General features: G+C 39.3%; 1 protein-coding gene across 2 annotated transcripts in view; it reads right to left on the reverse strand.

Annotated features, from left to right (window-relative positions):
• PPIL2 (peptidylprolyl isomerase like 2) overlaps positions 1 to 26,791 on the reverse strand; it is a 70,636-nt gene that overhangs the window by 22,086 nt on the left and 21,759 nt on the right. For both annotated transcript variants that reach the window (XM_062631452.1, XM_062631453.1), the window contains 6 exons: positions 20,038 to 20,113; positions 18,491 to 18,651; positions 16,921 to 16,996; positions 15,620 to 15,726; positions 3,125 to 3,214; positions 1,758 to 1,791 (listed from right to left, as the gene is read on the reverse strand). In XM_062631452.1, the coding sequence (XP_062487436.1) occupies positions 1,758 to 1,791; positions 3,125 to 3,214; positions 15,620 to 15,726; positions 16,921 to 16,996; positions 18,491 to 18,651; positions 20,038 to 20,113 (544 nt within the window). The remainder of the gene's footprint in view (positions 1 to 1,757; positions 1,792 to 3,124; positions 3,215 to 15,619; positions 15,727 to 16,920; positions 16,997 to 18,490; positions 18,652 to 20,037; positions 20,114 to 26,791) is intronic.

Raw genomic sequence — 26,791 nt, forward strand, 5'->3', positions numbered from 1 at the left:
TGAGCTGTACCTTCCTCTGGCTATGCTGCTACAGGCAGAACACAAAACCAGACAGGCACCTCAGGTCTGACCACCTTCTTACGGCATGTGCCTCGAGAGTTGACCATTTACTTTTTCTTGTGATATTATGATATTCAATAAGTGATCAAGGATATCTAAAACTCAAGATGTATTAAAAAAATAGAAACCAGACAGTTGCATCACTTGGACTCTACAATAACTGCAAACAGCCTCTAAAAATCTGCAACACTTGTAGCTATTTGAATGTACACTGCCCATTTTATTAGAACTTTAATAGTCTTGACAGATGTTTGCAAGCCATCTTGCCTGCAGTATACTCGTATTTAATTAAGAATGACAGGAAGGAAAACAAGATAGAAAAGACTAGAGGTCATTAGACTCCTTTTATAAATAAAAGAATATATAGGAGGCTTTTTTCTCCTATGGGCTTAGTTGCATTTTGCTTCCTATTTGCTTTGCCAGTAGAGCTGAGCCTTGACCTTCAATGCCAGTCCTCTGCCAACTATTAATTGTGCTGTCTTAGAATACCTCTACCATTTGCACAGAGACAAGAATGTCACCAGCAAGTTAATTTTCATTCCACAGAAGGAGCTGAATCCCACCCTATGAGGGTAAAGGTGTTTGAGTCAACCCATTAAATTTCTTCCATCTCCTGACACCTGTTTAATTTCTCATTTTAAAAGATGTTACTAATTATGTCTTTTGGGATTTGAACCAAAACTTTCCTTATAACCAAGTCAAATCACATTTCTTTTGACAGCCCAAGTATATAAGGTAACAAATCTTGTTCATGGGCTTTTGCCATCAACACAAGAACCTTTAACTAATCTCAAATCTTAGAGTATGCAACTGTTGAGTATCACATGCAGCAGAAGAAAAGCTGCTGGACAACTCACAACCAACATTATTTACAAAGTACATAGAGCTAAAGCATTTAACAACTACAAAGACATCTTTTTTTGTACGACATGTGAGCACACAGAAGAACAATACAGTGCTTGCATATGCAAGTGACACATGTATGAACTAGAATAAAAATTAACAGAACCCTACAGGACCAGGGAAGGAGATGTGGAGGCTGGTGACATCTACAAGTGGGTAGATAAACAGTGCAAGTGGAAAATGAGCAAATCTATAGCAGCAACTAGAGATATTATGTGACCTAACTATTTTGGTGGGCAATGCTTTGTCTCATTTCTGATGTGCCTGCTATGAAGATCTCCAACTCAAACAGAAAGAACAGGCAGAAGAATTTACTAACAGTGATCCCTAAAAGTTAGAAAAAGAGCAGCTTGGGCTGTACAAGGCAACTAGCTGGGAGAACAGATGGTATCTGGCCGCTCACCAATAGCGATGCAGGTCTCAAGTATTTCATTAACACTGAATTTGAAAGCGACTTTTCATGAATGTTTTCCTCCTTTGTTCTTTGCCCTGGAAGGCCAGCTGTAAAGTCATTGTAATTTTCATTTATTTATTTTCAGGAAGAAAAAAGGAAGCAAAGACCAAGCAAGAATTCTGTGTGGAAGAGTGTCCGAGTTTTAGGCTGAGAATATACGAGATGAAATTTTAAGCATAGTTAAAATGGTCATAAAAACATACCAACAAACCCCCCGCTTTAAAGCAGCAATACAATGTACCACATATCATCATTTAGAGAATTTTAGGTGTTTGGAAATAAAAGTAACAACACAGCTCATGAAGTGAAAACGGCTTACTTGATTCAAACTCAACCTTACCTGTTCCTGTTCCAGTCGGATCACCTCCTTGGATCTGCAGAATTAAAATTAAATCAATAGCTTACATATATATTTGTGTGAAAGACATTGCATATAAGCCTTAAGAGCCAATTCTGTTGGATTTTCTTCCTTCTATATTGTTGACAAGTTAGCAATAAGGAAACCACTACTACTTGTTTGGAGCCTCTTGTATCAGCTGGCTGTCATCTCCTACATTACTTATCCAAGAGCAAAATGACAATTTTATAAAAATAATAAGTCTCTTGTGGCTAAATAGGGAAAATAAACAGCCTCAAATGGGTTAACCAGATCATCCTTTCTATTATGTGCTGAGTCATAACCTGCTTTTTAACCGATGATGTATTGCTTTTGGAACTGAAAAGGCTTTATATTTTATTACCAATCCTCCCTGTGATGCAAAGGCAAGAAATGAAAGAATATGGAATATTTTCTGCATCTGAATCTGTACTTCCCTGTATCCCCCTCACTATCTGCAGTGGGGAAAATCCTCATGTGAAACCAATCTTGCAGCAACAAAATTAATCACTGTATATACATGCAGGATCTACAGAAATAATAGTCTGTATTCTCTCCCAGTAGAGGCAGTGTGACATGACTAGTTTCACAGTCATACAAGCACAGTTTTAATTGCAAGTTTAACTATGAACTGAGATATACAGAGCTGCCAAAGGTGTACTCTGCCTTCAGGATCAGGTTGTTAATTCTTCTGAAAGAAAGTTAGATGGACAGCTACAATATCTTAAGCTGCCTGGACTGCACCTATGTAAGTAAAGATCTTTAAATACCAAAGTCAGCTTTCTGGTTCACTAGGTGCTCTTTCACTCCTTCACAAAGAAAGCCTGGGCACCCTGTCCTGGAGCCCACTCAGCAAAGGATAATCTGACAGTATCCTAGTACCACAACCTGAATCAGACATTCAGCTGCTTTCTAAAGTTTCACCTGAATGGGATTTCAACAGGCCACAGTATTACTTATCCAAATTAGCATTTCCCTCCCTCTCTCTCTCTCTCTCTCCCCCCTTCTGTTCATTAACCACCCACCCACAGCTTGGGGAAGATAACAAGAGCTTTGCCAAAGCAATGACTCTCAAAGGCTTTGTCTGGAATGCCAGCAAAGCACTACTAAATGCAGTGATGCTCCAAGTGACAATATTAGTCAGAGACAGTTGTTAGTAAGATTAGTAAGTAAAAATCTAGTAAGTTAGGACAATCCTAATTCTGATGGTATATTTAACATATATCTATTGCAAACAGTCATGCATGGAAGAAACTAAAAATGAATTAAACTAAATAAATAGCGGAGGGCATCACATATTGTACATTACACAGGATCTGTTCAATACTCACCACAAAATTACGAATTGATCTGTGAAAAACTGTTCCATCATAATAGTTCTTCTTGCACAATTTGATAAAGTTTTCACAGGTCCGGGGTGTCTGAAAGACAAACAGAAGTCTGAATTAAGCCTTTAGCAATCAAATGGGTCATTACACTGTCTACAAGAATCGCTTCTAATTTGTGCCTTACGAAGAAACAGCCACACAGGACTTGAAGAGGAATGAGTCTGTCTACAGAAAAAAAATAAAATATATGTTCTTTTAAAGCATACAGTATACAGTATAAAGGAGAGATATGCACTGTGTTAAATAAATTAAACCCAGACCTTCCAACTAGCACAAAGCAGCACTGAACACTAGCTCAGGTAACATGAGCTCCCAGTGGACATAGTGATGGTAAAAGCAGGTAAGCTCAGAGACTTTCAAGTAACTCAGTTCCAGCAGTGTATCACAATCCTGTTCCAAAGGGGGGCTTACAGCACTGAAAAATGTTAAATTTCCCAGAGTAAGAAAGAACCTGACTTGTCTGCTCCATTACTTCAAAGTGAACACAGTGAAGCTACCTGGGAGAGAAGAAGCATTTGGTCCTCTTTATCACCTGAAACTGAAAATGGGACTGATCCCAGAAGCCACTGGACCATAGGAAAAATAAAAAAGACAACTTGTTTAGCAGAGGTGCTAAATATATTGCCAACTTCTGATTTGCTTTGACAGTACAAATTAAAGCTATTTATTTGAATTTATGGGCCATGGCATTCAAACAGTGCCTTTTGAAAAACTTAACTGTCTACCTACTAATCCTTCCACTGTAATTGTCTGGATTCTCTTCTCTGCGATTCTACAATACCTTCAGATGTACAAATGCAAGTATGGAAAAAGCCTGTTCTCTACACTTGGACACGTTTTCCAGCTCCAGTGTGAATTACGTGCATAAATATATTTGTTTTGCAAAACAATACTTCTAACTAATCTGAGTTGTCACAGGCCTTGAAAATATCCTTATTGTGGTATGTGCTTGCAAGTAAAGCATCGGCATGAGTCGCAGTGTCTGTAAATGAGCATGCACAAGAAGCCTCCTTCTGTAAGACACTGATTCACTCTGCACTGGTATGACATCATTCTTGGTCTGAGGGCTGCAGAGAGACAGAGTGAGTCTGAGCCATGCAACCTGTAGTGTCTTAGAAGCAAAAATAAACAGCAAGCCCAATTACAGTCATTTAAGGATGAAATAATCTCAATCCTTTTAAAAGCAGAGCCATGTAAGTGTTCACCCAGAACCCTAAAGACCTTCAATTTTCTCATGTGAAACACAGTCATTCTCAGCCCTCTTTTATTTACACTGAGATGTCTCTTATTATCCAAACAAACTACCTGCCACTATAAATTCTTTATAATGATTCCTTCTTATTTGCTCTACAGATACAGATGGCAGTTGTCAGCTAGGCCATAACTGGAAAAATAAACAATCTTACACCAGCTATTATGTCAGATTTCCTATATATTTAATTACTGCTTTAAAATGGTAATGGTAGCATAATGGATTTATGGTAGAATACTAGTGGGAAATGTATTTCGGTAGCATCCTGAAAGCAACTTGTAAGTAAACATACTCCACAAAAGTTCTTTCAAACAAGAGGAGGTTTTCCCACAGTTTCAATGTTCACATCAAATTTGAAATTTTTTCCTGGAATCTGCCATATATGCTTGAAAATAATCTTTGTACATAACCTTCCAAGCAAAATTCAACCCCTGAAGAATCATTTGTGCAGCATATGCTTCCTTTATAAGACAGTATCATAACAGCCTTGATCCTAACCTAGTGCTATTAGTTATCACTCATGGAATGTGTCAGTAAGGATAAAAATAAGCTTAAAAAAATTCTTTATGAATCAGAAATGAAATCAGCAGCTTTTAGCCAGAGGCACTTTATCTCATGAGAACCAAGAACTCCTTGGAGAGAAAGACACAGTTAATAAGTTCTCTGGGGGGAATACAGCAACCTGTAATTAATTAAGAAAAATGAAGTCAGGCAAAAGACTGAGTCCCCTGGAAATACACACACACACACTCCAATCTGGCACAAAGTTGACAACCCAATACAGATTTCCTATTTATTTTCAAAACAAGGATTTGTAAAATATACATCAAAAAACCTGACTCTGGTAATGTATTTTTTATGCAGGACCTATGCTCACCCTTCTCTCTGAATGCATTATTATGCCTTTTCCCCCAGACAAGCTTTTCAAATGTAACTGCAGAAATATTTAGCATACATGCAATAAGCATTTCACTATAAGGTTTTCTTTAAATAATTGCTACCAAATTGGTTCCCATGGTCACCTTATGCATCATACAGATACGTTTGGCAGGTAAACAGTTCCTTAGCAACATTACCATTACCTTTCATGGTGCTTTTACTAGACACAAATGAAAAGGTTTGATTCAATCAGTAACAAACCCCAGTTTCAGTCATGCAGTTGATCTAGAATATCTGGCTCAGATTATCTGATTTATTCAAAGAAGTTAATGTCCTTGCCACTTGTCTCACACTGCCAAGCATATTTCAGGGACTTTTTAAAGCAGTACACTGCCCAAAGCAGGATAAAAAACTTTGAGGTTTATAGGGAAGGCGTAGATCCACTGTAATGAAGCTACGTTCTGCACTGACCATACAAACAAGGCCAGTCTTTGAAGTCTTTGTTCCAACTACAAAGACTGATGAGAAACATACATAAACAAACCTGACTGTTATTTAAGTGTAAGATCTTGTAGAAGATGTCAGACTTGCAGTTTTGGAATGCAAAACTGTCTACTTCTTCAGAAAGCAGACTCCACACCGTTTGCCTCACACCATTTCTGAAGGAGAAAGGGATGGTGAAGGCACCTGGAAATGCAGAAGTGCAGGAGGCAACACTGGTTTCTTGTTGCCTTATTATTGACAATGGGCTCCAGGCTGCCTTTTCACTCCTGGCTGGGTTTTATTCAAATTGACCACAACAGCAGCAGCTGACTTTTCCCTCTTCACTCCTTTTACAATAAGCAGGAAATCATCTAAATTATTTTAATCTGATGACTATGGTTTAAACATATATGTAAGGAAATCAAGGGAATAATGACACCTTAATTTGTTAACCTGTTGATCTGAAAGCCACTGACAGAAAAAGGGTTATTTTTTAAATCCACTGCAGTATCTTCTCATAAGGATGCAGTGATCATCCTAGAAAGTCAAATTAAAAAGTTATGGAAGGCTTTTCTCTCCAAAGAGTGTGGTAGGACAGCCCTGAGAAACCCTTCTTTTCTCTGATCAAGTTGGGACCGTGTAAGTTAACAAACACTGTGTCTCTGTATGACATCCTTCAACTTAAAGATATTTACCTCTCCAAATGACAAACAGCAAGAAGAAGAAAAAGAACCCTTATTTATACCAGAAATGAGTCTTCTGCTCCAACTCTGCTCCCTGTTTGTAGATGCCAGATAACTGTCTTTCAGCTGCTGAAAATTCACACCCAAGACAAGTGATAACATTTTAATAAATGGTTTGAGAGGAATCCAGAAGAACACTTATCTCAGAAGATGACACAAATGCTTTGCTTGGCTCACAGAAATGTACATTTAATGGGGCAACAGCCCAACGGTTTTCTAATTATATTTAAGTCTCCATTCAGGTAACACACTCAGTACACAATTTTACATGGGAACACCAGCACTCCACCAGTTATCAGGCCCAGACTAATTGCAGAAGTCGAGAGACTGCTGCACAGGTACTGGGAAAACATTCAAGAAAGGAAAATACAATTCAGAAAACTAAAGCAAGACAGAAAAAAATCCCTGACTCCATACTGTAAAATTGTAGGAGATATGTAGATTTTATCTTGTTCCACATGCAAGTGGAACTTCCACATTAACTGTGCCAATTTTAGTTTCCTTTTTGCCATCAAATGTGGCTCCAAAACAGGCAAAATTCATCTCTCCTGCTGCATCCCCAGAACTGAGGGGTAAGACTAACCAAGCCAGGTCACAAGATTTCTGTTTGCAGCTCTCCTTTCTTGTGTTAAAATAGGTCATTATATTTGTAAAAGTTACCTTAACTCAGAATTTGTATTGGGCAGTTGAAGAGCCAACCAGAAATAGATTAAAAACCTGCAGCACTCCTGTTGCCAAGGTACAGGAGATGGGAAAAGAAGTTCTGACTCGTTGCCATGACTGCAAGGAAGAAGGGTTTACTATGTGAAGAGCTAATCATTTCAAAATGCTCTATCCCTTGAGGTTGTGCATGAACCTTGAAGAGAAATTTCACACTAAGCATTCAGAAGCTGTCATTCGCACATCTGTATAATTTCCCTGTGCTAATTCCACTTCCCTTTTATTTCTTTTTGTCTCTCTAAATTGGATGAACTGTAGTAGCTGCACTAAACTACAGAGCCTTGATATACGCTCATTAACCCCATGTTTCAAAGCAGAAATAATCTGAAATAATGAAAAGCTCATTCCTCACAAATTAAAATTACATTACACAGCCTTCATCTTATCACACAAATGCCAGAATCCTGCTACTAAGAGGCATGAACTAGTGATGGAAATTTCTAAAGCTTCAAACGAAGCCTGCAGTTTTTTTAACACAGCTCTCCTTTAAAATGCAAGGGGGATTTTGTTTTGCTTTAGTCCATTTATGTACTTTTTTTCTTTTTTACACAGAGCATTTTCACTCCTGTAATTGTTCATTCTAGCAAGTCTTCTAATGCTTGAGAACATAAAGAGGTGATTTGATAAGGTTTAAACTTATCCCGTTCAATCTGCAATCCTCATAGCCTATCCATCCCACAGGAAAGAACTCACCCTAACAGAAGCTTGGCTTTACTTAGTGCTTACTCAGAGACTATTGTAATGGAACAGTTTCTGGAATCATCATCTACCAGGTGCAAATGTCTGTTTCCTTCACTAAGTCATGGAAAGAAATTTGACATATTAAGTGTATCCTGTGTGTTTCAATGCATAATACTGGACTGGAAGGCAATTTAAGTGACTCTATTACACTCTGCACCAATGGCCTAGGAGCACGCTCCATTTGTTTCAGAGCAAGAGGGACAAGAAAATCCACAAAGCCCACTGCAGAAGCACAGGGAGAGTTTCACTGCAGGAAGCCCATGACATTTCCTGCAGGAGAAGTGTTTACTATAGACCCGAACATCACCCCCTGCCAGCTCCACTTCCCTGCTAACAGTTCCCCAATGTGAGAGAGAGGTTGAGCTGGTGACAGGTTATGGTGGCAAACAACAGCTGCCTATGGTAGTTCAGTTCAAACAAGACATAGTTCATGTAAGGGACACCATTCTCAATCTGGTCATGCAGTGAGCAAACACGTTCAGGTCAATTTACAATCTACAACCAGAAGAGCACAGTTCCTGTGAGTGAGCACTGGGAGAGATGAAAGCATCAGGGCACTGGGGGGTAAAGCAGTTGGCCAGACTCTAACCGATATTAAAAAGAACCAGAACAAGCAAACTATGCCTCAGGTAATAGACTGCTGACTTGATGGTAACGTTTGCCTGTTTTGCTACCGCAAAGCCTCAAAAGTTTGCTTAGTACAAAGAGCAGAATTACAGCAATCTTATTATACAGAAACCCACTATACTTTAATTAGCTATTTAGCAAAGATTCCAGCAGAATTTCACTTTTCAAAGACATTTCTTCCACAGTACTGACATTAATGATGGTACCAAAAACTTTTTCAAAGTCTAAGCAAGATGCTCAGCTTCGACAAGATGCCAACAAAAAAATGACACGCTCCATTTTTATTTTTCACTTTTCTGAAAGTACAATCAATCAGTTTAGCTGAGCGCTACTCAAGTTAAACAAGGCATCTAATTCACTCATCTAATTTGTCAGTGTTAACTACTAGCTCTCCAGAGGCAAAGTCATCATTCCTAGCCAAAGTCACCACTTTTCCTCTAACTTTTATTTACTGCAGTGTTAGAAATGAAAACAATCCTCTCCCCAGCCTCAAATTTGTCAGTCACATAAGGGTTGAGGAGCCTGTCAGACAGTGTGGTGCAGGGCTGGGTGCTGATGAGAACAGGGATGGCAAGCACGACACAGCACTTGTAGGTACAGTCTAAATGAGGATGCAACTTAAATTGCTTGAACAGCCTCCAATAGCTGTAAAAGTTGGAGTCCCACAGGTCCCACTGCGGGTCCCTGGCATTTCGTCAGTCTGCAACTGACTGCACATAAATTCCACCTTTTTAGAAGGTGCAACCTGTAACTGCTACCACGCTAGACAGTGAAGCTCTGGTAATTGTCAGCCTCCCAAGGTCACCCCGCTCTCATCAGAGGAGCCAAAGTACAAACAAGAAACATGTCAGAGAAAGATGAAGAGCAGCAGCTGTGTAACTCCAAACTACCCGCCTCATCCGCGGGTCCGGGATCACTAAGTGGCAGACACAGCTGGTATGGGATGCCTGCACCATCAAACGTCAAAAACCAAGCAACACAATCCAGGAACAATTGATTCTCTCCCAATCCAGCTTATCAGGGGGGCTGGGGTGGTAGAAAGGTTCAAATGCACAAAACGCCTTCTCACTGATTATCCAACACCAAAGGCTGCCAGGACATCATGCAAAGGGTAGCAAGCCCAACGGTGCAGGGATGAGTTCACAGGGATGCGGCCAAGCACCTTCCTCAACCCCATGTTGAATGTCCTATCCAGGCACAGGCACTGGGGGACATCAGGGATTCCCACTGCCCCTCTGCTGCTGCAAAACACTGCAAAGCACTTCCAACAGCTTTTGCCTTATTCAGCTCATGAGTCTTCTCATTTCTGCTCTTCCAATTCTCTCCCCCATCCCACCAGGGGGGAGTGAGCAAGTGGCTGAGTGGTGCTTAGCTGCCCCCAAAGTTAAAAATATTTAAAGTATTATCTTCTAGTCACTTAAGAACAACCTAGAAGTGACCTGTTAATCAATACGGCTATGCAGAACCATTCTATTCCCAACCACAAAGAGCAATAGGTCTGTCTACCATTGTAGCACTATGAATTAAAAAACACACTGAGAAATAACAACATCCTCTCTAACAAACGTTTTTATCCAGCTGTTCCCCTACTGGAAAAGGGCAATTTTGTTTGTTAGGTTGGTTTTTGTTGATGAGAACTTTCAAAGTTGGAAGTTGCAGCTCTGTCTACAATGACCTATTTCAATGAAAAAAAATACGAAACAACCCGTTTACAACCATGCCAAGACCACTGTATTTCATCTCCACAACCATATTACTGAGTGAACACACACTGGTAAAACACCAGCGAGGTATCTGCCAGACAGTGCCACAATGACGCTGACAGAAAGTGGGCAGAATGAACGTTTAAATCCTAAAGAAGAGATTCAGGGAGACCGAGGAACCTTGTCATGCCAGGAGGTCAAAGGATTTTTTCAGCAAATCACTTCTTTCCCACTGGAAATGGATAAGAAGTTTACAGGCTTCTGATCTTCAGAACAGTCCCTCACACAAAAGGAGAGATGATTTCAAAGAAGAGGGGCTGGACTACACATTTATAGATCACAGGCATATTTAACAGGTCAGAGGACCTCAAAGATTAAAACAGCAGTGTTAGTAAAATAATGGCTTCTTCAGATAGTTATGCCAAGATATCATCATTAAGCAAAGTTTGCCAGGTCCTAAAACCTCAAAAAGCATTTGTGGAGTGCTGGATGGAGCTTTGAAATCCATCTCGCATTCTTCTTTGTTATGCCAACTTGCCCATAAACCTTAAAGTATTAAACCTGAGAGAGACAGGCAAATTGACAAAACCTGCTGTAGCAGTTACAGATTAGTATTTAATTACCACTATTGGCATGTGTTTAACCACCAGATCCCTACCACTTGGACGAAGAGAACTCACAAAGGAGAAAAGGGTAACCAAACCACCTGTTCATCATTTTGACAGGGTCTTCTGGAGCTGGTATATTTATTTATATATATTTATATATATATCTATTTCCATGGCAGGATCAAACAAAAAACATACAAGCACTAAAGAAAGCCTCAGAGCAACCTAGAGGCAAAGGCAGGAAGTTTTATTCCCTTTCACAAGTGCAGAGACCAGGAGTCTACTACTCTGTCTATTTTCCTGCAGGGCTGCTGATTCCAACAGGCACCCTAGGCTATTTGATATCTGCACTCCAGCAGTCAGGCATCCATGACACATGGCTGGGAATTCAAAATTATGCCTGTATCTATTGCTCATTGTGAAACAGAAACTGGGATGCCACTGATTTAAAGAAAATCCATAACCAAATTACAAAAGCCAAACCTGTGGCAAAGGCACAGAATTCAGGGGTTACCAGCTCCTAGTTCTCCACTCCATCCATTACACCACACTGCTTTTCTACTTCCACATCCAAGTCGATCTGACATTTTGCACAGGGTAAAGTCTCCACCCTGCCTTAGGAGGCTGCTCCACCATCTACAAGGTACAATTGCATTGCTATAGCGATCAATACGGCAGAAGACACACAGAAGATATAGACAACTACTCCCAGCAACATCCTGGTTAAAGTAACTTGAGAAGACTAGAAAAATCACAGTAAATAAAATGCAAGAAATCCAGTGACATTAACTGCCTTTCATCAGTTATTCCTTCATAATTTACTTGTTAGGCGATGCATAAGACTAGAGCTAAAAGAGTAACACTTGTTGGATGCTGTTAAATCTCCTGTACTTGCCAACACTACTTCTGGCAAGTAGAATTTTTGTAAGTTTGTTTCCAATTAGCGTATACAACAAATGTTGCTTATGCCCAGCTGAACTCAGCTTCCTGGAAAACATCCTTAACAAATGGCCATCTGATTAGTCCCCATCAGGACGAACATACTGTATCTGAGTAAGAAGATAGGGAGAAAAACAAACGGCAGCAAAGAGCACTAGGCACACTGCTATGATGCAAAGAAAGAACAGTAGTGTACCTTTGCTCATTTGAGGCACAAATTCAAAAGGGTGGAAAAACATCCAGCTTATCTTCCAAAGTCTTTTTATTGCCTTTTTTCAGGTCAATGATTTAAACCACACATCATCTTTCTGCAACCTAAGTGAAGTTTTCTGATGCTCTGAACAAGTGATTTCAAGCACAGAAAATATCTGGATTCTCACCCTATTTCATGCTCTCCTTCTGAATCCTGTCACCAAGTAACTGATGACTTCAATCATACTGCAGCACTGATTTCCTCCCCTGGATCAATACGAAACACTTTTTGATTAGGTTTTCGGTGCTAGGAAGAATTTCATCACTATCAATCTTATTGATTGGCACCATAAAGTATATGAAGATCCCTAGATTTATTTTTAAACAAAACTTTCCACGCGTCCATATGGACCGAACTCCAAACAATCCATACTGCCAGATAGCTCACAAAAAACAGGGAAGGAAAGAACAGGAGTCAGAAGAGCTGTGAAGGGAGAGGTTCAAGTCAGGTGCTGAAGACAGAGACACAGGGCAGACTTCAGAAGCAGTGAAGACTGCTGAGAGGACAACAGCAAGAACACTTTGCTTAAATACGGCCCATAGGCATGACAATAGAATTGAAAACTCAGTAGACATACACTCTAAGACAGCAAGTATGTCACTTGCTGTTATGTCCTCAGCAAGAAGACTTCCATTCAAAGTGTATACTGAAATCTAACCTGTAAGACTATTTTAAAATGTAATTTGAATGTTACAAGTCCACAGGCATTCATCACATTTATATAGCAACTTCATCCTCAATCTTCCTAATGCATATGACAATCATGTATTTGCAAGTACTGTACAAATACAACCACAGCTTCCATAACAAGCAGAGCGCAGGATATCACTCAGCAATTAGAAACAGGAGCCTGTGGTCAGGTCAAGACAACAACCAGGCAGGCAGCGTTCAGTCTTTAAAAAGGGAAGCTAAGAACTGCTGTAATACAGCTTACATATCATATACTTGCTCCTGCAGTTGCACTGCTTGAGACAGTCTATGTATGAATTCCCCAAATCACATGTATTTTGTCTGAATTCAAATAGCAATGACAACCTAATAATGCTATTGGCTCTCTCCTTCACTTAAGTAGCACTGATCCATGTGTTGAATCCACAGGTCCCAAATCTGCTGGTGATCTAAATGTGTATCACTACAGTGCTTTGGGCTGAAATTTGTTTCTCCATTTCTTTCTGAAAAGTGAAGGTACTACCCATGCTAACTACGTGAAAAATCACAAAGGCTGAAAAATCAGGTATCAAATAGCCTGTGCAACATTAATTTGGGTGAGCCATACGATATAGTCCAATTCCTCCTGACTGCATTCAAGGACCCACATTTTACACTTTTTCAAGAAAACCAAATCCTATGTATAAACCATTTCACCACACAGTTCTAAATAGCTCCCAAAACTGGTTCAGCTTGTGCACTGAATAAGACAGAAGAGCTAACAAAAAAAATCAGTGTATGATTAATTAAGACTATTAGCATGCATATTCACAAGCAGGGTGAACTGGATGTGTCTAGAAAAGTTTGATTTTGGCATTTCCCCATTTTCTATGCTTGGCTTTGCAATCTCAATAGATCCACTGTGCTGATCTGTGACCTATATGTATGTTACGTGTTTGTAAGATATTTTCTCTGTCTGCACTGAGCTACCTTATGTGCCTAACCTCAGTGTGATTTAGGAAAACCAAAGTTAGAAGCACAAACTCCTTATATAGTAAAGGGAGAAAAACAGGCGCCTCCCGGAAGAAGTGATTTAATAGACCTAGGATGATGACCTAAAGTGGATGTTGTGAAAACCTCCTTAAAGCAGCAAGTTTTTCCTACTTATTCTAAATATATATCTTTTCTTCTCTGCAGTGCCAGAGGTCTGTTTAATTCACATAGATTTAATCGACACAAAGAAATGAACAGATGGCTAAAGGCTAGTGCTCATGCAGGTCTCGCTGTGTAAAACAGTGCACACTTCCAATGTGTGCATGAGGAAGCAGTGTGTGTGAAAGGGAGGTGAACAGGAATTCATCTGCAAAAAAGGAAACACAATGGACATCATACAGGAAGTTTATAAGGGGGCAGTTGAGACTGGGTCCTCAGGACTGAGTGACACTGATTACACATGTGGCCCAAAACCCCCATGCTGATAAGAATAGCTGCAGTCAGCCTGCATTAACTGGGAGCCAGTTTGAGAACATATGGCATAACAAATGATTCAATGCAATCTGCTCATTCTGCTGCTTCCCCCAAATATTGCTGTACTAACATCCTCTGCTTTTTGCCTTATTATATAGTGTTACTATTTAAGATCATGGAAAACACCTGTAGGGATGACAGGGATCTACAGAATTACTAGCATGACAGGCTGCTGTGGAGATTCTCATATTGTTTCCACAGATCAGGTCGAAATGCGCACACAGATCTTGCCTCTTACTCGTGACAGAAAGGAAGAGAAGGGAAAGCTAGTAGCCTTGTCCTGTTTACTCCTTTCCCCCCACCCCCTCCAGGCAAAAAAGGATGCATTCTCCCAGTGCATCTCAGGATTTCACATCAGGCACCCCAGCTCCCAGCCAGCACCGCTGTCCTTAAATTCTGTGAGGGTCAGAACAAGCAGAAGTTTTACCATTTAAATCCCTATTCATATCCTTCAACTTCCTAAAACTTCTACCTTCAGGCCTATAATAAAAATCTCAGTAAACAACGGAAGGTTTGAGCTTTTCACACTGAAAACTTTCTTCCTTTTATAGCTGTGGTTACACAAATAAATAAGCAAGAACACGACCAAGCAGTGACGTCGGAGACATCAGTGTCGCCACAACTCATCCGTCTATCCTACGTCTTGCCATATTTATTATTTTAAGAGCCATAGATTTCCTCCAGAATCAGACTGTACTGACAATAAAAAGCTGCAGTCTGTTGTTTTTTAAAATAAATGTCTACCTCTTAATGGCAAAGGGAAGATATTTGAGAACTTGAACCTTAAAAACTGAAACAGCAGGAAATAAAAAACATACTCTAAGGTTTTCATACAGGTTCGTTCTTTAAGCTCAAGATTTAGAAGCAGATTAACCATTTCTTGAGTTCTTAACTACAAGTACTCCGGCTGACAGACTGCTCTCAGTTTCACTGAGGTTCTTATCCTGGTTCTAGCAAGTAACCTGCTGTGTAACCTTGGGTTATTCTCTCTTCCCTGTGCTCTTCCTTCTTTTTTATCTCTACCTTCCTTGTCACTGTTTGGGTCACTATTAGAGCTTTGAAGATCTAAACATGTACTTTGACATGCTGTAAGCAGTCCACTAAAATGTATCAGATTACTCACAGAGAACATTTACACATACAGAAGGATAATATATAAAATAATATATATATTTGCAACTTATATTATAAACCAACTGAAACCTAGTTATTTATCTGTATCTATTACAGCTACAAACTATTCCTTTCTTTTGACATTTCATTGCCAGCTCCTACTCTGTTATCTAAAGAGATTCATTTTACAGGTGCACAGTACCATATCACAGTGCAGCTCCAAGTTTAGGTCTCCCTTATTAGTGTGAAGTCGCACATAGCCCTTCTTCTTCACGTATGTGTATCTCACAACATCTTCATCAATAGCAGCTGTATCAAAACAAAGACAATAATTAGCTCTCTGGAAGCTTACTCATTGATCTTTAGAAATCATCAGAAAACAGCTTGCTAGACTTTACTGTCTGACCTCTTCCCCAGGGGTACTGGGTCTTCAGGGAATGTACTCTGCAATTCATCTACGATAACCTCACATTAATCTCTGTGCAAAACACTTTCCATTACAGAAAACCACTAACTCCTCAAGAGCCAACAGTATAATCTATATTTTAAAGTAACAGAACCATTCAATATTACAAACTATAATTTTCAAGTAATGTCTACCAACCACCACCGTTACTTTGAAACCAAATTGTTTCTTGTCAAACTTGGAAGCCAAGCAGGTAGTCATCTGTCAACCACAAATTGCTGACATTTGAGGACCTACCAGTTCTGAGAACAAATGAAGCTGTTATGGAAAACATTACTGGAAAGTCAAACCAAAGGATCAATCTAGGATATTTCCACTTCCATTTGGTCAAAATGTCCAGTTAGTCAGATGTTTTCAACACTCAAAAGTCACCTGCAGATCACTGTAATCCACCATGTAAAGGAACTGAACTTGGTGAATGTAGCTTGAGCAGGGTACTCAGTCTTTGCCCAAGTGTGTTACATACTTCTGAATTTTAGTGTCAAAAGCCAGACCTTTCTCTTCAGCTGGGAATACCAGACACTCAGCTATTTAAATCAATATTCAAATTATTACATTCTACACATTTGTGTTTACGCTGGAGAACGAACAAAAAACTTTACTGTACTAAAATGCATTTTTGTGTAACTTTGAAATGCAATGAATCAAACGTTATTACCACAAAATTTGCTGTCATCCTAACCAATACCAGGTTATGCCAAATAGATGGGCAAGATTTTGTGTGCTATTTAAGGAGAGACTACACTTCATTCCTAACTTGCTGAAGTGGTTCCCAGGCATAGAAAAGACCTCATTAATTTCAGTTCAACGTAAGTAACTGCCATTCAAAGCTGAAGCTAATTCATAATTGCTCCATTATTTTCAGAATGAGCTCAGTGGAAAGTAAAGATATATCTGCTCAGGGAATACATTTCCACAGCATCAGCACTGACCAATTATCAATGCATTCCTTCAGCCCTCATAACTGTATGTGTGCTAGGGAGTACACTTTAAAATTGGAAGTAAATAAACAGCTTGTATCTAGGTAGTTCTAGTACCTGCTTCGTGTATAGTTTCAGGCACCATCGCAGTGGAGGTGAAGGAAGCACTTACTGCTCCAGTGGAATAGTGAGCCTGTTTGCAGAGGTAAACACAAAAGACATTAGATCATAAAACTTATCTATTAAAGATACTATATAAGCACTAGAAACACACAAATGTTACTCTTCTGAAGGCAGACTTTCCGCTCTAGTTCCTACAGAAAGAAGCAAATGAACAATGAAACGATAATTCTCCATCTGTTGCCTGTAACATTTGTTCTGATGAAACTAGTTAAGGCTTTCCATGCACTGAGCTGAAGGGGCTTATTGCTTATTCTATTATGAGAATGTATTTGTATGTCCACAGGTGGAGATATGAAAGGAGTACTGCTGGCAAGACATCTGTAAAATTCTCCAATGTTGCTGAGTAAGTGGAAGGAAAACCCAGTGAACCACAGAGATTCTGCAGAGGAAAGCAAACCATCCCCTCTCCCACACATGGCCCTTCTGCGCGCAGAGGCGCTATCCCATTGTTCCCAATGACTATTTTGAGCTTTGTAGCTCTCCTGCAGAAAGGAAATGTGAATGTCACACATGGATTTTGCAGTACATTAGAAAGATCTAATAAACCCACAGGTAAGTTTAGTGGCTCTGGGGCAATGCTGGTAAAGAATACAGGTCAGGCTAATGCTCTATCCATAAGGTTACACTGCATCCTATGCAAGTTTTTAGTTATGCCCATCCACATTATTAGCTGACAATCTGACTCTCCAACATGTGTAGAGCTCATTGTTTTCTCACCTCTTTTCTTCCTCCCTACATCTTTTGTTTTCCCATAACGCTATAATGCCCTGAAAATGGGGCAAATGTGATCCTACTCCTTGGTCACATACACTTGCATATCTGTCACTAAACTCCGTTATTAAAAAGTGTATGCTGCATTGCCATTCATTTCTGTGTAAGTGCAATCAAAGCACGAATACACATGCATCCCAAAATTATTAAAGAAGAATATTCTGTCTTGCCAATTTCAAACAGCCTTTGATGTAGGAAATCTAGATGCAGATGAGTTGCTTCTCTTGACAACCATGAACACACAGCAACATGCACCTGGAAGAACATCCTTTAAAACAGTCCACGAAAAATCCTGCATTCCAGTGGAAAAAAAAGGAGAAGCAGCTGTGGATGACTGATGTATTTGCCTGCACCAGAAATAATTCACTTGCACTGCCCTTAAGGTGTGTTCTCTCTGCCAACAATTGGAGGAACCAATGCTAAACAAATTCAAAGCAAGAGATTACAACCTGGGAAAAAAGGTTCTGCCAACATATACATCATAACCACATCATAAAAATTCTTCCTTCTTAGTGTGCTCCATTTCTAAAATCATTTATAATGATTTAACAAAGAGAAATGCAATGTATTTCTAAGGAATTCAAATATGATTCTCATATTCTTATCTGTGACAAACTTCCATGTAACAGAAAGTAGTGTCCATTTATACAGCAATACGGCCTTTAAGCTGAAAAACATATTATCATTCCTGAAGAAGTCAATCGGTGCTAAACTACAAATGAAATCTACTTACTGCATTCAGCTTATCCACTTTCTTCTTTTCAGGAGCCTTCATAGTAGCTGCTAGAATATCATCACCTTTGAATTCTTTATAAAGCTCCAATAAAGTCTCTCGGGTCTCTGTATTTGTATTTTTCAAATAGTAAGATGGATCTAATTTGGCTTTTTCTTCATCTATGTAAGACAAAAGTCAAATAATTCAGAGTTAAAAGAAAAATTCTATGCTGTTCTCCTTCAGTTTATTATGTATGTAGTTACATAAAAATCTTCCTGATATTATTTCTACATTTTTTTAAATAAAAAGACCTAGTAACTACATTTATTCCTGCAGTACCAGTAACAAACAGCAATGTGTAACACTAATGACAGTACCACTTGAAATACAGCACAATAAATGCCAGTATGATGAAATACAAGAAAAAAACCCAAAGACTTCTAATAAACTACTGCCAGAATTTCTTTGAAACCACCAGAAATTACCTAAGTTCACACAAGTCTCGTAAAATTTTTATAGCACAATAAAGACAAGATGTAATTGGGTACAATATAAACTTCTGTCTTCTGTCTCCTCACTGAACGGCCAGGCCTGTAATGCGAAAATTCCAAGACTAGATCTTTACCATGATACAGGAGGAGGAGGAGGCTGCTGACTGGCCTGGAGAATTTGATTAATTTAATCTTTTTTATTTTTACAAGTTTCACTTGTTCTCTCTCTTGCTGTGCCCGCTTTTTGCTGCATATCAGATATTCCACCTCTGCGATAATACCCACTTATTTTTAGCAGGTAAATGGAAAGAGAGATACTTGCTTGCAGAACTAGTAGTTTTAGAAGAACCCAAAGATGGGCATAATAGACCCAGAAAAATACACCATGCTTAGAATCAGCAATTAGGCCTCATCACAAACAATTCTAAACCACAAGGGCAAAGAAGAGATTTTTTTTCCTTCAGCAGTTTAATATCAGAAAATATTACTAAGCATTTAGCTATCAAAAAGTCACAAAAGAAAGAAGCAAATTTCTTAGATATCTAGAAAGAAAAAGTATTTTATATTTTTATTAATAACATAATACAGGGACTTTTTAAAAAAATCTGTTTCAATCTTCAGCTTGGAAGATGCCCACTGTTCTCCAGGAAGAAGGATGGGAAATAGATTGTTGATACACTCAATAAAGAGCCTAGCAGACAGTATGAGAAGATGCAGGTTTTCTTGTCTTGGTTCTAGTACAAAGCTAATGGACCTTTTGGCAAATTATTCCCCCCCCCCCCACTTGCCTCTCATCTACTTACTCTTTAAGGATATGGAAAACTTTCCATGTTTGCACAGCACTCAATAGAGACAGCTAATGATTTCTCAAAGAATCATGTCTTTGCTTCAAAATCTGTTAACACCTTTTGATGTGAAAGGGACAGTTTTGACAAGTTATTCACGTTTCCAAGAAGCTTTCAAAGTTACCACTAGCCACTGAGGGATGTCCGTCCAGGAAACTGTCAATTCCATAATGTCTTCTTTAGAATTTGCATATTTGGCTCAGCTAGCCTTACTTCAATTAATCCTTACCTGGATCTATTACTTTTATGTTGTTCTTAACATGAAAGAAGTTCGAGACATTGAACTTATCCAGGTTTGTTGGATCCTGAAAATAGTAATTAAAAAAACAAATATGAGACATCTTGGTAGGCACCTATTCCATAAAACAGACTAGTCTGAAGGGCAGAAACCACCATAATAAATAATAAACAAATAAGGAGAGAGACAATAACTTCCACACTCTCCAAACTGCAGAAAGATGAAAAAAATATAAAGCAATCAACCCCAACTGACATCAGCCATGAGCCCATTCACAGAAGGTTCCTTAGGGATCTGGAATTTAGTCCCATACACAGTATTACACATATTTTGCCTACTGAAATTACTAACAGAACGAAGCTGCGTCCACCCTATCCTAGTGGGAAGAAAGAACGAGGAGCTGCAATCCCCTGATTCTTTCCTTCATTCTGTGGTTTGGTGTAAGATCTGTGCAAATTCCCATCAGCTATCTCCCATTTGTAACAGTGTGCCTGATGTGCACATGCTCTCTGAATTTTTGTAATGCATCTCAAAATGCAAATAAATCTTAGAGCAAGTCTTTGCAGTCAGAACTGTTCTGCTTACAAAATTACATTTAAAAAGAAAAATCAGTAATTTTAAAAAGCAACAAAAAGTGGTATTATTGAGTGACCACTCAAGGAAGACAGCAAAAACAGTCCATTAACTGTGGGTCTTTATCTCTAGGCATCTTTCTACATAACTTTGACCTTTTGTTAGAGAGAGTGAGACAAGGACTGCCCACTGGTAAACTAGGTTACATTACACTATTATTAAACAGTCCTTAATCCTCTTCTTACAATGACTTCAAGCTTTTCTCCTCAAGCTCCTCTGCAGCACAGAAAGGTCAAAACATCAGCTCAAGACACTCAATCATTTCTGGAAATTTTACCTTACAGAAAACAATTCCAAATCTAAAATACCAAAATATCTTAATAATATCTTAATAATATGCAATAGTTCCAATTTCAGGAAAAAATAACGCAATATATTATGTGAAAAACTGTGACACTGACATGAACAGTATTATGCCAAATAGATTTAACAAAGCTTTTCAGATCACCACTGTTGGTACGAAGTCCTGACAATTCCATCTCTGATAACAGTAATGACTAATACAAGCAGAGCTGGTAGCTCCATCACTTATTAAATGAGCTAATTATGCCTTTTATTCATCCCTGAAATTGTATGCTTCCACCAGAGAGTGCATTTTTCGGTTTACTGCTGGTAGTAAACCCAAACACATTTATGAAATCAAGCTGTGTAATTCTTAGCCTTAATGATGACCTCCTGTCTTTTTGTTTTCTCCTTTTCTAACCACTATACAATCATTTTCTATTGTTTCTTGTCCCACTATACCCCTCCAGTAGATCTTCATCAAGACATGGACGTCCAAAACCCCCCAGATATTTTATCTTTAACATCTTGCATTAGAAATGGATAATCTTTAGCTAAAACTACTAAGGAATAGGAAATTTGGACCTGTTTCTTAATCATTTTTGTATCCTCCAACACCAGTGCTCAGGTGTATTTATTATTACCTCAAATGCATAGTTACGTATGCGTGAATAGAGATAATCTCAGCCTTGTTCTTTGACAGTCAACAAGATGCATGGAGGAAGTCTGGAGAAAGGGCTCAGCATGCTTCCAGAAGACACTGAGCCCTTTGGGAGCCCTCCTTTCAAATACCCTTCAGTAATCATGAGCTGCAGCTTGCCCACACAAAAATCACTGCCTTGCACATAACAGTACCACCTCAAAAACTGAAGGAAGTCAGACTGCCTGCCCTTTCCAGGAAAGGAAAAAAACATTATCTGTGCATTAATATTAATAGCAACAAATGGATTTACGTATCTGCCATTCACAGCAAAGCTGAAGGGCAAGACTGGCTCCTGGAATTGACTTTTCATGGACATAGGGAGGGCAGAAGACAGCAGTAAAAATGAACCAGAAAATACCTTCATTATATTCCTCTGATTTATTGATTGTTTAATAAGAAAAAAAAGGACATCACAGCTGCCGGTACCTTATGAAACCAAGTGGTTTGTGTGCAGGGTACCATGAATCAGGTTAGTTCGAGCTGTTTCACAACCACAGTTCAATCAAACGTTTACCTGCTTTAAACAGCCTAATTGCAGGCACTGAGCAGCTCCAGGAAAAATATTTACAGTCTTTTTCCTTGCAAGTGATTTCTCAGGGCTCTCCAAATCGCCACATAGGCAATGCATCCATCATGGTATGGAGGACAGCAGAGGCCATGCGGCAGCTCCCTCTCCTTGCAGATCACAGCCATCCGCCTGCTTCCTGAGAGACCTGAGACAACCCCAAACCCCAGGACTGAGACGAAGTCCTCCACACAAGGTCCTTCATCACACTGAGGTGAGCCATCAGCTCAAATGGAAACATCAATAGAGGTTTGATGTACAGTGTTTTCCCTTGCGGTCCTGATTCTACAAAGCAGGCCTCTCACCATGCACTGAGAAAGCAGACAACCCATGTGCTACTCCAGAGCCAGTTTCCCTCAAAAATGGCTCCTCAAATTGAAATTTGAGCATCATTTTACACAGGACACCTAGGACAAGTGGCTGACATACTGTTTCCTCCACCTAAAATATAGCATCATGATATAGTAAAAGTTTGATTAGAATTAGACAAGCATACATACTAAGTGTGATACTAAATTAATCACAAGACACCATGTGCTTCTACCACTCCAAGCACAGAAACAATCTGACCAGGCCAACCTGTGCTATGGGAGACACAAACTATTTGCTTACTGTTGTTACCGAGTCCTAAAACACAAGATACACATTTTTTCAGAGGTGCATTTTAAATTTTACACTTACAGACGGTCATTAGACACATCACTTCAGGAAGAAAACTGTCTAAACACTAATAATGAGTCTGCCAAGTTCCTCTCGTTGCATCCTCAACAGATGCCAGGCACAGAATCAGACAGTGTGACCAAGACACCGCAGGGATGGGCAGACAGACGTACCCATGCTGTCAAAGCCTTGGTCTCTAATGAAGGCTTCTCCTGGTCAGAAAAAGGCTGGACTCACAGGGATGTTCCTAATCCTGTTAAGATTAAGGCCTGGAGCCTAAAGGCCTAAAGAAATAAGTTGTGTGTAAGTGCACAGAAACCAGAAACGAAGATGAACCATGAAGAGTAAATTGGCCTACTTTTGTTCATCTTAGGATGTTTGAAAACATGTATTCAAATTGCCATGGGTAGCAACCTCAGGGTTTTTCTTATTAAGGTTACAAACCAGAAACTTTAGTTTAGCAAATCACTAGTACAGACACACACTTCAAAGTGTTGCTAACAATCACGACTATTAAAAAATCTCATACCTGATGGTCTCCTGAAAGCTGAGCTCTGAAAACAATTAATCTCAAGTTTTATTCCACTTGTTTTTTTTTCCCTATAATTTTCTGGTTTCACCTACTTCAGGAAACACTTAAAGCTCCCTTAATCTTAAACACCATATACACTACCCCCCAAAAAACAGGTTAAAACTGTTTTTTGACAGTTTATAATTTTAAACCATGTAAATTTTTTGAGGTCTGATTCCTCTCTGAGCATTTGGTCAGCCATGCTGCACCCCTAATTATCTTCAGGACTGTTACCCTCATGTGCTGACCATGTGTCATAGCACTGACTGCTACTGCTAAACCCAGGACACCATGTCCCAGAGTGTCCCTTCTTTATCAGTCACTCTGCACATGCACTGAGGCAGGATTTGCCCTCAAAGAGCCCTTGCCCACAGCTGAGAGGAAACCTGCTCTGACCTATCATGCAAAGAGCAAAGGAGCAATAGCTGTGGACTAAGATACCAATTAACAGTGTGCAGCTCAGCTACCTCCAACTTAGTTCATTAATTATGCTTCCTGCCACAAATGCCAGTGGTGTTTAACAGCTTGTTGGGACCTATGTCTTGTCTGTGGCTGATTAGGTTATACAGAAACAATAAAATTAACATAAGGAAGCATGTAACACTATTTTTTTCCCCTTTAATGGCAGTAAATCTGTTTGCATTCTACCCAGACTTTTTGTGTGTGTGCCTATTTCTCCCAGGAATCCCCCTCCACTCCTGTGGTGCAAAGCAGATGCATTTGTTAAGATGCATCTATCAGGGAAGGCTCCCAGCAGGCTGCCATCAGGAGGCTGTGCCTCTTACCACTGGCACAAGAGTTGGGGGGATTTATTACAATTCTTCTGGTGAAGAGGAACAGACCACGTCTGCCTCTGCTTTACCTGCAAGCACTGCCGTTGTGCAAAACCACACTATTTCCCCTCCCCTGCCGGCAGATAGCCCAGCAATGGCTTCTAAAGAGTTTCCAGAGCAAGAATAATTTCTGCTGTATCTTCACAAATTCGAGCACTGTGGTTTCTATTTGAAAAGAGTCACAGTGGAAGATGAGGAGTTGACAGGGGGGCTAAAGGGACAATTGTTCTTAGGTCCTCTGAACAATTCCTACCAAATGGGATATGAAAGCAGGGTACTGCAGCATTCTCACTTTGCCCTCCTCGGGATCTTCTCATGCTTGCAATTGGAAAGAAGTCTACAGCACTGTCAGAGCCCACCACCATGTCCAGAAAAGCACTGTCTGACCCTGCTCCTCTCTGTGCATCTTGAGCTGCGGCAGGTGCTTTCTTCAGCCTACTCACTCTTATATGAGGGAATCCAGATTATTTATGTGCTTGCTAATAAGTTCTACATCATTACACATGAATAATTTGGAACATATATAACTGAAACACACAGAGAATTTACATGGTCACTAATTAATAATAATTTCTACTATACTATTGACCAGAGTCACAAAGATTAATCACAAAGATTAAATGGTGAACAGTAGACCTTGAGAGCTTACACTGAGTTACAAACCCCCAAAATTTACTTGGAAGATAACTTCAAATTAGGTTGAACATTTAGATTGAAAACTAGCTGAAAATCTGTAAAACACAGGACAGAAAAAAAAAATCACCTAGTTCTGAAATGTAGCCTAATGCAACCTTATTATGTGGAAGGTGGAAAGCTTGACTTGAGTTTGTGGACGATCAGACAGCTGTGAAAAGAGAATTTGAACTTGAGGGTACAAGGCTAGTCTAAAAAAACCCAGTCATACTAAAACTGCTGGTGTCCAAGAAGGGTTTCATATGGAATAATGTCATGTATATTTCTGCTTTTATCAGCAAGATATTAAACCAGAATCCATGGTATTTTTTTCCCTGAATAACTGCATTCCAGTTTCAGTAATGTATCTTGCACACCAGGATATTCTTTACCTCCTGCCCTAAGGGGCTGGATAATATCACCATATGTTGATGTAAAACTGCCATGCTCTTCCCCAGGAGATCTGCATTTCAACAGGGAAAAAAGCAAATTCTGTGTATCTAAGTGCAGGAAGCATTTTGTAAAGGAATCCACGATTCCTCTAAAAAGAGAAGTACATCATAGATCTAAGATAGTGTTACTAACAACCAAAGTTGTGATTTCACTTTAGTTCCAAATCCGAAATAATTTGTCCTTCTTAATAAGTAAACTTATTAGTAATAGGACACAATAACTATCACCAAAATCAAAGGAACCCACTGAGATGATGCTCACCAGAAAGATAACAGGGATGGATTATGGTCTATGTGTGAGTGATGTTTAGCACCAAGGACAGGACAAAGAATTTTATGCAGTTCTCTCTCATCTGGAAAGAGAGATTTTTTTTTTGTTTGATTTTAATTATATACATTAGGAGAGAGGTCAAGTTTGAGGTCAATTGCTATTCCAGTAAAAGAACATCCCTAGCAGCTGTGGGACTGCCCATTATGTATCAATAAGGAAAACAATGATCATACAAATAATCTGTAAACATACATTATTCAAATTTTCCATTTATCAGGTATTTCACTACCAAACACAGGTAGCCCATCTGCTTCCTATGACAGCCTCTAGACATGCTATTTTCTATTGATAAACACAGTTATTACAGACAGTCCTTTTAGCTGTTATCTGCAAAGGAAAAAGTGTTTTTTACAGCAACTTCATTTATATCTACCTTTTTGCCAAACAGCAGGGTCACTGTTACCAACTCACTATCAATTCCAGCTTTCTCGGATACCACAGTACTCAATTTACACGCAAGAATGGGAAAAAAAACAAAGTGATAAATTTCAACACAGCACTGAAAGGTTTTTAAGAGGAGCAGGATTTAGGGTAGAACTCTAGAGCCACAAATTGGAACACAACAGATTGCAGTCATGAACTCTGGCTAAGAAACAAAGCCACAGGTGGTAGAGCTTGGCAGTGTAAAGCCACCACGCTGCCTACAGTGTTGTCAACAACACATCTTGTAGAGGAGACACTGGTCTGTCTTTCAACAATTTGCAGGAAGAAAATAGCATGAGAAAATAACAACAGATTCCTATACCACATATACATAAGCAATTTTAATACCCAGCCTAGTCCTACCACTTTAGGCTGCATTCTGGCCTCAACAAAGCAAGTTGGGGTAGGACAGCATTTGAATAGGGAAAATCAAAGTATACCTGCAAGTTTGCAGCGGGTGTTACGCAGTGAATTAAACGGCTTTTACTTCTCAAACAACACCCCAAAGCCATTTTAGCCTGTTTGTTGAAAGTCCTTCTTTGAAAGAAATATTTACAAACTAATTGGGTAAAGGGTCAAATTTTAGCTGGTTAACAGCATTCCAACATTCTAAATCTCTT

The sequence above is a fragment of the Pezoporus occidentalis genome, unplaced genomic scaffold (genome assembly GCF_034315485.1).
Source record: "Pezoporus occidentalis ecotype Australia unplaced genomic scaffold, CSIRO_AGI_Poc_V1 ctg37, whole genome shotgun sequence".
Lineage (NCBI taxonomy): Eukaryota > Metazoa > Chordata > Aves > Psittaciformes > Psittacidae > Pezoporus > Pezoporus occidentalis.